Source organism: Bidens hawaiensis, unplaced genomic scaffold (assembly GCF_021521415.1).
Source record: "Bidens hawaiensis isolate Kalapana, Puna unplaced genomic scaffold, B.hawaiensis_p1.1 tig00001016_1, whole genome shotgun sequence".
Classification (NCBI taxonomy): Eukaryota; Viridiplantae; Streptophyta; class Magnoliopsida; order Asterales; family Asteraceae; genus Bidens; species Bidens hawaiensis.
Window position 1 is genome coordinate 2,968,283 of NW_027491059.1, and position 13,050 is coordinate 2,981,332.

The following is a 13,050-nucleotide window of genomic DNA, read 5'->3' on the forward strand; positions in this document are numbered from 1 at the left end:
AAAACAAGCAACAATGCAAATTTGGCATCTTACTATTAAGTTTTGACCCACCATCACGTTAACTTTAACGGCATCCAATAATTATAACAATAACAATATTATTAATATAATATAAACTCGTCAATCAACCAAACAACACACAAGTAATCAACCAAGCCCCCAAATTCTTTCATCTCTAACGTGCAAGCTTCATCATCTTCGTCTTTTCAATTATTATTATTATTATTCATTTCAATTCAACTCAATTAAACCCAACTCAGTGTTCTTCAATTTCTTTCTGTACATAATTGTAACTGTTAAATTATGGAGGTGGTCTCATCATCCTCATATTCATCTCCGTTATCAATCCACCACCGACCCGCTTTCGCCCCACCCATCTCAACCCGACCCGTTTCAAAACCCTTCACCCGATCCACATCCACTTACTTCGGTGTTTCAATTGCCCACAAACCCTTGAAATCAAATACTAATAAGCTTAGAGTATCAACAACAAGACGTCGGTCTTTTGTTATTATCGCCGGTGTGTTCGAGAGGTTCACCGAAAGAGCAATTAAGGCGGTGATGTTTTCGCAGCGAGAAGCGAAAGCGCTGGGAAAAGACACCGTCTTTACGCAGCATCTGTTGTTGGGTTTGATCGCCGAGGACCGGTCGAGTAACGGGTTTCTTGAAAGTGGGATTGATGTCGGGTTGGCTCGGGAAGCTGTTAGGAGTATTTGGAATGATGGTGATGGTGATGGTAATAAGGGGGTTGATATGTTGTCGGGTTCGGCTACAGATGTGGCGTTTTCGAGTAGTACGAAGAGGGTGTTTGAAGCTGCGGTGGAGTATTCGAGAACGATGGGGTATAAGTTTATTGCGCCCGAGCATATTGCGATTGGGTTGCTGACGGTGGACGATGGTGGTGCTAGTCGTGTTCTTGAAAAGTGAGTTGAGAAGCGTAGTGCTATTGTGTTTGATGAGTTTTAGTTGTGATGTTATGTTTAGAGTTTAGACACTAGGCACATTTCGTAGACACGAGCATGTCAGGGCCTGTACAGATCGTATAGGCCTATATGAGACATATAGGTACATCCGTACATAGGTGCCAGCAAGGCCGTCTCCGAGAATCGTTAAAACTTTTTGGGCCGAAGGCAAAAAGAAAAATTTGGGCTTTAAGTAAAAGAATTTTTCTTTTTTGTGTTTAAACAATTAAATTTTTAAATGGGCTTACCTGGTTATGATTTGGGTTGTGCAAAATTTCTTTTTATAAAAATAAGCTAAATGAGTTGAGTAATTGAGTTTAAACATTAAAAATACATATTTTTATACATAAAAATATATATAATTTTTTTTTTCAAAAAAGAAAAATTCGGGCCTACTGGGTGATTGGGCCGGGGGCCGTCACCCAACCTGCCCTCCTTCAAAGCTGGCACTGGGTGCCAGACGACCCTACTTTGTTACCTACGCCTGTACGACGTGTATAGGCCTGATGTCTTGTATAAAGCGTTAGGCCTATAAAAATCATATAGACGCCTACAGAGGTGGACCCAGGAAATGTTTTCTTCGGGGTCAGTTTTAAAAATCCATGGGGTTGGTGTCAATTTTCTTGAGGTGTGGTTGAAATTTTAACGTATAAATCCTAAAAAAATTAAATTTAAGGGGTGCGGACGACCACTATATAAAGCATTGGGTCCGCCTCTGGACGCCTAGGTTTGCATGTTGTCCAATATTCTTGCCTCGTTATACTCAGACAGATGTTGCCCGGTTATCGTGTAAAAACTAACAAAAGTTAGGCTATATTTCTTTAGAATTTATTATGAAATCCTATTAAAAGTTTAAATTTTTTTTCAATTATAAAACATAAAATAATGAACATGCGACTAGTATAGGTGCCTATATGATATGTATAGCTCTATAGGACTCATATAAGCCTATACGAGTCGTATATAGCTGGTCAACGTCTCCCGACACATTCTGCCATCTATACGACAGATTGACAGATATAGGCCTATACGAGTCATATAGATGGGAGATGGTGTCTGGTTATAAGGGTCTGGTGTCTGTATTGTGCATGCCTTTTAATTAATGTTTCAACTATGTTTTCTCAGATTAGGGGCAAATTTGAACGAGTTAGCTGACGTGGCAGTGTCGAGATTACAAGGAGAGCTTGCGAAAGATGGAAGGGAACCCCCTGCGTCTAGACAAATGTTAAAGAAATCGTCTTTTGGTAAAACGTCCAGCAAGTCACAAGAAAGCGCAAAAGGTAAACGCTTTTTTGGGTCTTAGAACATTCTCGGTGGATCGTGACAGCAAGGCCACTCTATTTGTTACAATGCCATGTCGATGATTTATAATTGGGAATTTTGCAGGTAAAAATGCCTTGGAACAATTTTGTGTGGATCTTACGGCTCGTGCTAGTAATGGGCTTATTGATCCGGTAATTGGGCGAGACACTGAAGTTGAAACAATTGTTCAAATACTTTGTAGAAGAACTAAAAATAATCCCATTCTTCTTGGTCAAGCTGGGGTTGGGAAAACCGCAATTGCAGAAGGATTAGCTATTCGTATATCCGATGCAAATGTTCCCGTGTTTCTCTTGGTGGGTCGTGTTTTTATTTTATAAATTTAACACATGTTTAGTTTCTTGAATTTAAATTTTGTTAACATGTTTATTTGTTTGACTGAAGACGAAACGGGTTATGTCATTGGATATTGGTTTATTAATTTCCGGTGCAAAAGAGAGGGGAGAATTAGAGGGGCGTGTAACTTCATTAATTAGAGAGGTTAAGGAGTCGGGTAAGCGCACATTATATATTTTTAAACTTCATAATCGTGCTATATGAACACCGACAATTTTAACATGTTTACGTTTTGTAATGTGACATTGTAGGCAACGTTATTCTTTTCATTGATGAAGTTCATACCCTAATTGGATCGGGCACTGTTGGAAGAGGTAACAAAGGATCTGGACTTGACATTGGTAACCTTTTGAAGCCGTCGCTCGGGAGGGGTGAATTACAGGTTTATTTTTTCTCCCTCAAAACATTTTAAAACCTTTAATTTAATGTGGTATTTAATTATTTTAATAACCAAAAAATGTTTTCTATTATAGTGTATTGCATCTACAACTATGGACGAGTATAGATTGCATTTTGACAAAGATCAAGCTTTGGCACGTCGATTCCAGCCTGTATTAATTGAAGAACCGAATCAGGTTTAATTTAATGACAACTATACGTATGTACACAATCATAAAATATGATATTAATGTTGAAAATATTATATAAAATATACAGGAAGACGCGATTCGGATTCTGACGGGATTACAGGAAAAATATGAGGCGCATCATAAGTGTAAATACACGTTTGATGCTTTAAATGCAGCTGTGTACCTGTCAGCAAGATACATTCCAGATAGATATCTTCCAGATAAAGCCATTGATTTAATTGATGAAGCGGGCAGTCGAGCAAGAATGGCTGCTTTTAAAAAGAAAAAAGAGCAACAAGTTGACATACTTTCAAAATCACCTGATGATTATTGGCAAGAGATTAAAGCTGTTCAGGCCATGCATGATGTGGTAATGAATCATTCGATTGCTTTGATCTAACTAGGCATGTAAATGAGCGTTGATGTTCGTTTAGCTAAACGAGCAAACATGAACACATGTTTTGTTTGCTCATTTATGGTCGTTTGTTTAGTCTGTTCGTTAATATTCATTTAAGCCTTTTAGACTCATTACAATTTAATCTAGTTTAATAACTTTTAGACCCAACATATGGCTGTTCACATTTACCTTTAGTTGGTTTTTAACTCAGTTACGTTTGTTTATGTCACTTATGACTTATGTCCGTTCGTTTTCATTCATGAACCATTCATTTATATTGTTAACGAACGGACATAAATGGACATGAACACCTTTATTTTCTTAATGAACAAACACGTACAAGAAAACCCACTCGTTTAATTGTTCATGTCCGATCGTTTGTTCGGTTAATGTTAAACGAACACGAGCATGTTCCTTTCGGTTCGTTTACGAACCTAGATCTAATGGGCCGGGGCATCTCTTCTAATATAGTGACCCATTCTTAAGCAAATGGGTCAAAATCACAACTTTGGTTAACGTAAGTGTTATCTGAAATCAGGTTTTAGCAAGCAGACGTAGCAATCTTGTTGACCCGCAGGAGACCGACAATGAGACCGATTTGACTTCCACATCTGATGACCAAGAGTATGCACATCTTACATTATACCTATTATTACGCAAATTCATTTGGATTTATAAATTATTAATAGTAAATAATTGTTGGCTTTTGAATTACATTTAGGCCTTCAATAGTGGGAGCTGGAGAAATAGCAGAAGTTGCATCATTATGGTCCGGAATCCCAATTCAACAGCTAACCATTGATGAACGAATGCTATTGGTGGGACTTGATGAACGGTTGAAAGAACGCGTTTGTGGTCAAGATGAAGCTGTGGATGCCATCTGTCGCGCTGTTAAACGATCACGCGTCGGTTTAAAAGATCCAGATCGACCCATTGCGGCCATGCTTTTCTGTGGGCCCACCGGAGTAGGCAAAACCGAACTCACAAAAGCCCTAGCAGCATCTTATTTTGGCTCGGTAATTATTTACATCTCCCAAAAGTCCAAAACACATGTTATTTATTTATTATTATTTTTTTGACGGGATTTTGTTGTGTTAATTATAGGAAAGTTCTATGTTAAGACTAGACATGAGTGAATACATGGAGAGACATACAGTCAGCAAGTTAATAGGTTCACCGCCGGGTTATGTAGGGTATGGTGAAGGTGGGACCCTCACGGAAGCCATCCGTAAACGCCCTTTCACTGTCGTCCTTCTTGATGAAATAGAAAAAGCCCATCCCGATATCTTCAACATTCTTCTTCAGATTTTTGAAGACGGCCACCTCACCGACTCTCAGGTTTGTACACCTCCCAAATCCAAAAAAGCAAAAGAATAAAATAAAATAAAGTTATTTAACCTTTTAAAATTATGCAGGGTCGTAGAGTGTCGTTTAAGAATGCATTAGTGGTGATGACGTCTAACGTGGGGTCCACTGCTATCGCCAAGGGTCGACATAATTCTATTGGCTTTATGCTTGATGATGACTCGTCATCATCTTCTTATGCTGGATTGAAATCACTTGTAATGGAAGAACTCAAGGCTTACTTTCGGCCCGAGTTGCTCAACAGAATCGATGAAGTTGTCGTGTTCCGTGCTCTTGAAAAAACTCAGGTACTTTGATTGCAAAAACAACATTATTTAAATAATAATCGATCAAATTACATAAAACTTTGGTTATAACTTTATTTGCAGATGCTCGAGATATTAAATATGATGCTCGAAGAGGTCAAGAAACGGCTCGTTTCATTTGGAATAAGTTTGGAGGTGACTAAACCCGTAATGGAGCTCATTTGTGAACAAGGTTTCGACAGAAGCTACGGTGCAAGGCCTCTTCGGCGGGCCCTCACTTTAATAGTCGAAGATCCTTTGAGCGAATCGCTTCTTGGTGGTCAGTTTGACCAAGGTGACACTGCTGTCATTGACCTTGATGGGTCGGGAAACCCGGTGGTTGTTAATAAGTCTCGCCGGAATGTCTACTTGTCTGACACATCAGCGTTGTCGTAGGTAAATATTTGTGAAGAACCTGATGATTGTTTCGAGTTCTTTACGGTAAATGGTGATTCATATGTATGCATGGTGTATAAGTGTATATATTAGAGAAAGGTGATTATAGGTTTAGAGGTGCCAAATTCTATTCTTTTTCAGTGTTGTAATAGGGATATTATATTTATATCTTGTTCAGATTTCATAAACTGGGATGCTATATCTTGTTCATATTTTATAAACTACTTGGTTGACAATAGGAATATTGGTTTTTATTAATCCCAACTATCGCCTTTTGGTCGTTGTCGGTCCCAACTAACGAATTGGCTGCTAACGGTCGTAACTTTAACGTATTTGTTCCCAACGGTCCGTGACTAACAGAATCCTACCGTCGTTAGTTGCAAGTTGCCGGAAAAACGTTTTTGGCTAGAAAAGTCACTTTTTTTTCAGAAAACTCAACATTTTTGTCCCAAGCATTTTTGTAACTTTGTATCGAACCTTTAGGAACCTTTTTCTAGTAAAAGCCCCAATTATTGAGGTTGCTGGAACCCTAGAACCTTTGTCGGAATTGGTTGGTGATGTTCAAGTAGTGGTGGTTGGTTGGTGGTGTGTCAATTGGTGGTGGTGGCGGTGTTTGGGTTGTGTTTTCTGGAAAAAAAATTTGACTTTTCCTACAAAAACGTTTTTCCGGCGACCTGCAACTAACGGTGTTAGGATTCCGTTAGTCGCGGACCGTTGGGAACAAATATGTTAAAGTTGGGGCCATCAGCAGCCAATTCGTTAGTTTGAGTCGATAGCGACCAAAAGAAGTTAGTTGGGATAATAAAAACCAATATAACTTGAAAATAATGTATTGATAATGTATAAATACTTTTAGAGTGGTATCATGGTATGGGATGGGGCTATGGGGTAGTGTATAAAATTTGCGGGTATGAGACAGGTATGGTGGTTGTTGACACCGGCCCGATTATCTGAAACCATTATTCACAATAGAACCGAATACATTTATATGCTATATATTACTGAAAAATATAATAAATAGTATATTGAAGTTGTTAGACCACTCGCAATGATGGTCCTTGGCTCCTACGGACATTGACGGACGACAGCTCTTTGAACCGGCCATTGCGTAGCTCTTCCGTGTGGGTGTGCAAATCTCAACCAGTTAATCCTATCAAAACCGGAACTGAACTAGAATCAAAACCGGTTAATAACCGGTATAGTACAATAACCAAAACGAACCGGTAACATAGGTAAGGGGCTTTCCACTAAAAACCACTTAGGAACTGTAACTGGTTTTGCCCGTTTAATCAATAACTGGTAACGGTTAGTAAGTGATATTTCAAAAACTGGTTAACCGTACCTATCACCTCTACTTCCATAGATTATGTGGTGCGGGAGTGTGGATAATAATAATAATAATAATTTTTAACAGTGATTTTTTATAATAACTAGTCAAAACTCTTGTAATGAAAACCATATCTTTTACAAAAGTAGAGGAATATTCGGATTCAAACTTAGCTAGATGAGTACACTGTGACTTGTGATCTATCTGGCACTTTAAGATATTATTTGTTAACTCATCCCAATCATCAATATGTTAGGACAATAATAATATCATTCACACCCACCTTGTTCACCAACTCAACATAGTGAACCTGCATCCATGGCTTCTTGTGGTTACAGTGTTAAGGTTTACAATGCAAAGCAACCCACGACTAAATCTCTCATTATTACCCTCTGATCCTGTTAAATACATTGCTGTTTTGCCCAGATCAAGGTATGCTGCTTACTCAACTTTTACATTTAAATAAGCTACCTTTCATTGTGTGGATTTTAATCTCTTAGGTTTTCTAGGCCTTCTTAAATATAGTATAGTGCTGGAAAATGGGTCGGGTTCGTTTTTGAGTTTAATGAGAAATAGCAAGGATATAAAAAAAATAAAATTTAGATTAAAAAGTTTGGTTGTTCCCTGGTCTAGCCAGGGTGGTTTCGAGCTCGAGCTTGAAAAGAAATTAAATGAGGCAGCTCAGCTAGGCTCGAGCTCAATTTTGAAGTTCAACAAGCCTAAGTTCGAGCCATCGAGCAGAGCCATGACCCTCAGGTTGATTTTGGCTCGGTTACAAAAATGAGCCAACTCAGCCCAGGTTGTTTCAAATCAAGTTTTATTCTAGCTTTTATCGAGCGAGCCACGAGCTTTTTGAGCAGTACGGGTTAGGGTTGGACAGACTCAATTTAAAAAAGGGTTGATTTGGTTTGGGCTGAGACGGGTTCGGGTTGAAAGGGGTCCTGTCAGAACAGGTTAGGGTCGGAACGTGTCGATTCATAAAAGGGTGGGCCAATTTGGTTTTGGTTAGGGTCAGAATGGGTTGGTTTAAATTTTTGATTTAATTTTTTTAATTACTGTACATTTCAGCTTTGAACATGCTCTTCAACATCATTTACGATGCATTTAGTTAATCGAACGAAACTCCTTATTCATGTCCGCTCGTTTATTAAATGAACGAATATAAATGAACTGCCTGCCGAATGTTCGGTTCCTTTACAGCCCTAATTATGATAATGAACAATGATGCTATTTAAGATCAAATAATTTTTGTAAATTATTTACTAATTCGCATCAGAGTCTCGAAATTATCTAGGGCTAATTATTATGTTTGGGTTCTACCCAGATTGCCATACTCATGTTCACTGAATACTGTGATTCCAAAAGCTTCATCCACAGCTTTAAAGGTATCAAGATTCAAGAAAAATATTTAATTTATAAAAATTATTATTATTATTATTATTATTTTCAAATTTATCTAATTTCATTTGGGTGGCTAACATAACAGGATCAAATTTATGCAGAAACTGATGAAATCCCAGTGCCAAAAGTGATCATAGATCAAGACTCGGATATTGATGCAACTGTGGTGGAAGTTACATTTGGAGATCGCCTCGGCGCTCTTCTCGACACTGTATGAATCCTTACTAATCTGTAACAAAAACTTATATTTACATTTTTTTATTTGGTTTCACGAAAATGGATATAAATACAGATGAGAGCTCTTACAAACCTTGGACTAAATGTCGTAAAAGCAAATGTTCATCTGGATTCTTCCGGAAAACACTCCAAGTTTTCGATAACTAAAGCGTATGCATTTATATGGATCAACACTTCTTTACTATTATATTATATATACTGGTTTATTCATATGAGGTTATAATTTTTGCAGTTCGACTGGACGTAAAGTTGAGGACCCAGAGTTACTAGAGGCGATACGCTTAACAATTATTAGCAATCTTCTTGAATATCACCCGGTATTATATTAATATTTTTTCGTGTTTAATCACTACTTTGCCTTTAACTTTAAAAAAATTAATTTAAAGTTTATGAAATTAATGCTTCAGGAATCAAGTGCTCAGTTAGCAATGGGTGAAGCCTTTAGGATCGAGGCACCAAAACATAAGGTAGTCAATTGTTTTTTTTTTTTTTTTATAAACTTCAGTTTTTTGTAGAAATGTTTAGTTTTTATGAATGAAGCGTGTTTAATAGTTGATTAACTAATCCAGCTTGATGTGGACATTGCAACCCGGATTCATGTATATGATGATGGGCCTAACCGAAGGTACATTAGGATCATCTTGATTTGGCAATATGAAAACTGAATTTTAATCAGGTGTTAAATACTTAACTTATGCAGTTTGCTGTCGGTGGAGACCGCAGATCGGCCTGGATTACTGGTAGATCTTGTAAAGATATTTACTGATGTAAATGTTGCAGTAGAATCAGGAGAGTTTGACACTGAGGTAATTTACTATTAATCTCTGTTATATTCAATTTAGCAATCTGGAAATCCATATGGGTTAACAAATTTCCAACCGCTCAAACGGGCAAAAATTTTAAAGTTTAGAAAACAAAAGCTAACTGCATTAGCAGGCAATCTTTTTTCAAATTTATAATCTAGGTCTATTGTATTTTCTCAAATTTTTACGATTTCAGGTATATTGGGAAAACAGATGCAGATGAGTACTTTGGTGAACACACTGACACACATACTCAAAATAGAAAGAAAAACTAAAAGTTGGTTATCTTAAACTAGAAATTGTTTAAAGTTGGTTACATGGAAAATATAATTTAAAGTTGAGTAAAGGGGCAATAGACTATTAATGCTAAAAAAACTACAGTTTTTACAATCTTATTAAATACAACAATTTTATAAAACAAAAAAAGATGGGTACAAAGTATTGGCTAGTGGGCCCGACTCAAACTTTTCGGATCGGTTAAAATAATTACCCGTTTAACCCACCACCCAACCTCACGACCTGTATATTTTATCATCTTTCAGTAAAGTTAAAATCTTGAATAAAAATTTTATTTATTGACTATGATCTATGTCATGTAGGGCTTATTAGCCAAGGCCAAATTTCATGTTAATTACAAGGGCAGATCACTTATCGAGCCGCTTCAACAGGTAAAACATCATCACATCCAAGATTTAATCATATAAAATTTGTGTATTATTTAAACATTTTATGGCTATTTTTCAGGTCTTGGCTAATAGTTTAAGGTACTTTCTAAGGCGACCGACGACAGAGGATTCGAGTTTTTAAAGGTTCTTAAAAATTGTATCAGAAGCCGAGTATGCAACCTAACTTGCTGGACTATAATGTTTTCTTGTAGAATCATTTTTCTTATATTTATTCTTACTTTTCTAATTTCAAACATGAGAGCACAATGTAAGAGTCTAATTAAGATGATCAATGCCGAAAACATCTAATAACTGCTTGTCATATACGCGCACCGCCTTCTTTACATATTTTTTTTTAGCAACATACCATTTTGTGTTGATTGTTTTATCCAATGGTTGAGATTCAGACACCTCAATGATGTTTCATATATACAACGACATTGGTTCGTGGTTACACTTGCATTCGTGCTTCTGTAATAACGAAACGAGTAAATTTAAGAAATTTCTAATATTATATATATATATATATATATATAGATAGTACACATTTGTGATAAGAAAACTTGTCTCTTCCCCACAAAAATGGAAAACAGATTTGTGATTGGATATGGCATGAAGTTGAATGCAAATAGTAATGGCATGAGTCATGCCTTTATTATCCAGATGAGACTTTTGTGGGGAAGATGACGACTGGCTCAGGCATCATCTTATTATGCCCATACCATTATTTTCAACTTTTTATCTCTATTTTAATTTTAAAAACTTAAAATTTGATTTTCTAGAAATAACATAATTATTCAGTTTCTGGACAAAATAAGCCTAATAGACCGATAAATCACTTAGGAATGTCAGCAGTATGCGGACTATATGCAGACCTCCGTAGAAGAAGAGGTGGACCAAAGGTCGGTAGTATGTAATAATAAGGTTGTTTGTTTTTTAACTTCTGTAGACTGTTAAAATAAACTGAAATTTAAATAAAACGATTTTTTAAACTTAAAAAGAGTTTTTCAACATTGAAATTTAAATAATAGTTATACAACACTGAAATAATAATTTAGAATGAGAGGTAGCGAAGCAGGGTACAGTAGGTTTATGCCTTGAGTGTTGGATTTCGATCGGTGGAGTATGGGTTGTGGAGGACCGATGCCGGTGGAGGGGCGACGACTGGTGGAGGAGCGAGGGGTGGTGGTTTTGGTTGAGAGTCTGTGAAGGAGAACGATGGTTTATGAGGTTAGAAGAGGTAAAAGTGGCTGGGCCAGATCTGCTCCAAAAAGAGCCCCCGCACAAATGTTTTTTAATGAAACGCTTGCTATAAAACAACACTCTGCAGAATCTCATGTCTGTGCGTGGTCTACGCGGTGCAGACAGAAGAGCTCCCACAAAGCTTTTTTCAGAAAACAAACACCACCTTATATTCATGTAAGCCACCTTTTTATATCGATTTTGAAATAAAAAAAAAATACTTTTAGACTTTAAATGAGATATATGAAGTGTAGATGACTTATAGGAATAGGGAAATTAAATATAGTGATGAAGATGAAAGCAAACTCTTGTGGCTCATGATCAACTTACCTTAAATTATTAAATATGTATATAAATAAATTTATATACTATATATATAAAAGAAGAGAAATATTAAAATAAAATTGATGGGTATAAAAGAGGGTGGAATGTTAAACCTGAATATTGATATCAGAGTTGATCCTTCATCCTTGCAATATGTCTGCAACAATTGGAAGAGGAGCTCAAAATATGCATACCATCTATATCAAGTAAATCTTTATTCATTTACATGTATTTCTTAAGTTTTCAAATGTTTATAAATTATTAGAATCTATTCATGATTAACTTAAGATTCTAAATATAAAATGTTTTTTTTTTAATTTAAACAACACACCTAGAAGTGTAGAATGTGTCTCTTACATCATACAGGCCATATGATGGGGCGAAAAATGGTCATATGAGCCTTATGACTTTGTCAGTGGTCACATCAGTCATTTATTTGTTAGTCAAACACATCATACGGGCTCATATACCATTTTTCAACTGCCATACGAGCAATATGACCATTTTCCCCTGTCACATGGACCTTATGACATATTAGTGGCATCTAGATATTGTGTCAATGGTGTTCCTTTAGATGCAAACATATAACATCTCCATAATTACTTTTAGACCAGCATTAAGAAAGGCATATCATAGAAAGAGTGGAGGTTCGGACGCTACAAGGTTGAACCATGATGAACCAAAGAACAAAAACGTGTGCAGTGGATCTCCTTCAGATACCCGTATTTGGGTCCCAGACAGTCGTACCGGAATCTATTATCCAAAGGGACACGAAAAAGTAATTGAAGATGTTCCTTCTCATGCTGCCAAAGATTGCACTGTTAATTGGTTTTCTATGCCATAACATTTCTTGTAATTTTCTTGTTGTTCATACTCAAACACTCAGTATGATTCGGTTTGCTAAATGTGATCCTAAAAAAGTTGTTTTCTTGATGAATACTAGAAATGCAACTACTTTGGTTTGATTCAAATCCAAATTTGAACCGGCCTATTTGGATGAAAGTGTAGCGTTTTATTTTTATTAGTTTAATATTTTTATTTATGGACTATTGGTTTTGAAAGATTCCATATATTTCATATTTAATCCAAGATTGACAATCCAAAAATAAAATATAATAATTACATATGTTGGGAAAAGTAAACATGCAAACTAAATTAGCGTGTTAATTGTGAAAAACAAGTAGTGTAATTATGCAATTACATAATCATAGTGTAATTAAATTATGTTGTAATTACACCACACTATAATTACACTATCTTGTATTTTACACTATTTGATTCTCACAGTTACCACGTTAATTTAATTTGTATTTGATCCAAATCCAATAGTGGTCAAACAAAAACATGAGTGATTTAATATGTTAAGTGAATACAGAACCAAAAACAAATGAGAAGGTTAAAAGAATAAGGTTTTGTGTCACA

The 13,050-nt window shown here is 36.2% G+C and overlaps 1 protein-coding gene and 1 pseudogene across 2 annotated transcripts; both read left to right on the top strand.

Annotated features, from left to right (window-relative positions):
• Nucleotides 1-303: 303 nt before the first annotated feature.
• Nucleotides 304-5,816, top strand: LOC143552228 (chaperone protein ClpD, chloroplastic-like). The gene is made up of 12 exons (XM_077042507.1): nt 304-923; nt 2,088-2,242; nt 2,349-2,578; nt 2,667-2,775; nt 2,870-3,000; nt 3,092-3,193; nt 3,276-3,557; nt 4,123-4,208; nt 4,306-4,600; nt 4,689-4,922; nt 5,000-5,236; nt 5,318-5,816. Exons 1-12 carry the CDS (start codon nt 304-306, stop codon nt 5,627-5,629), a joined length of 2,793 nt encoding a protein of 930 aa, XP_076898622.1. The 3' UTR covers nt 5,630-5,816.
• A 1,458-nt stretch (nt 5,817-7,274) lies between these two features.
• LOC143551782 (ACT domain-containing protein ACR11-like) lies at nt 7,275-10,351 on the top strand (annotated as a pseudogene). Its single transcript, XR_013138552.1, has 10 exons — nt 7,275-7,388; nt 8,281-8,341; nt 8,443-8,568; nt 8,650-8,744; nt 8,827-8,911; nt 9,002-9,061; nt 9,164-9,219; nt 9,295-9,400; nt 9,997-10,065; nt 10,142-10,351. The product of XR_013138552.1 is annotated as an ACT domain-containing protein ACR11-like (transcript).
• Nucleotides 10,352-13,050: the final 2,699 nt, after the last annotated feature.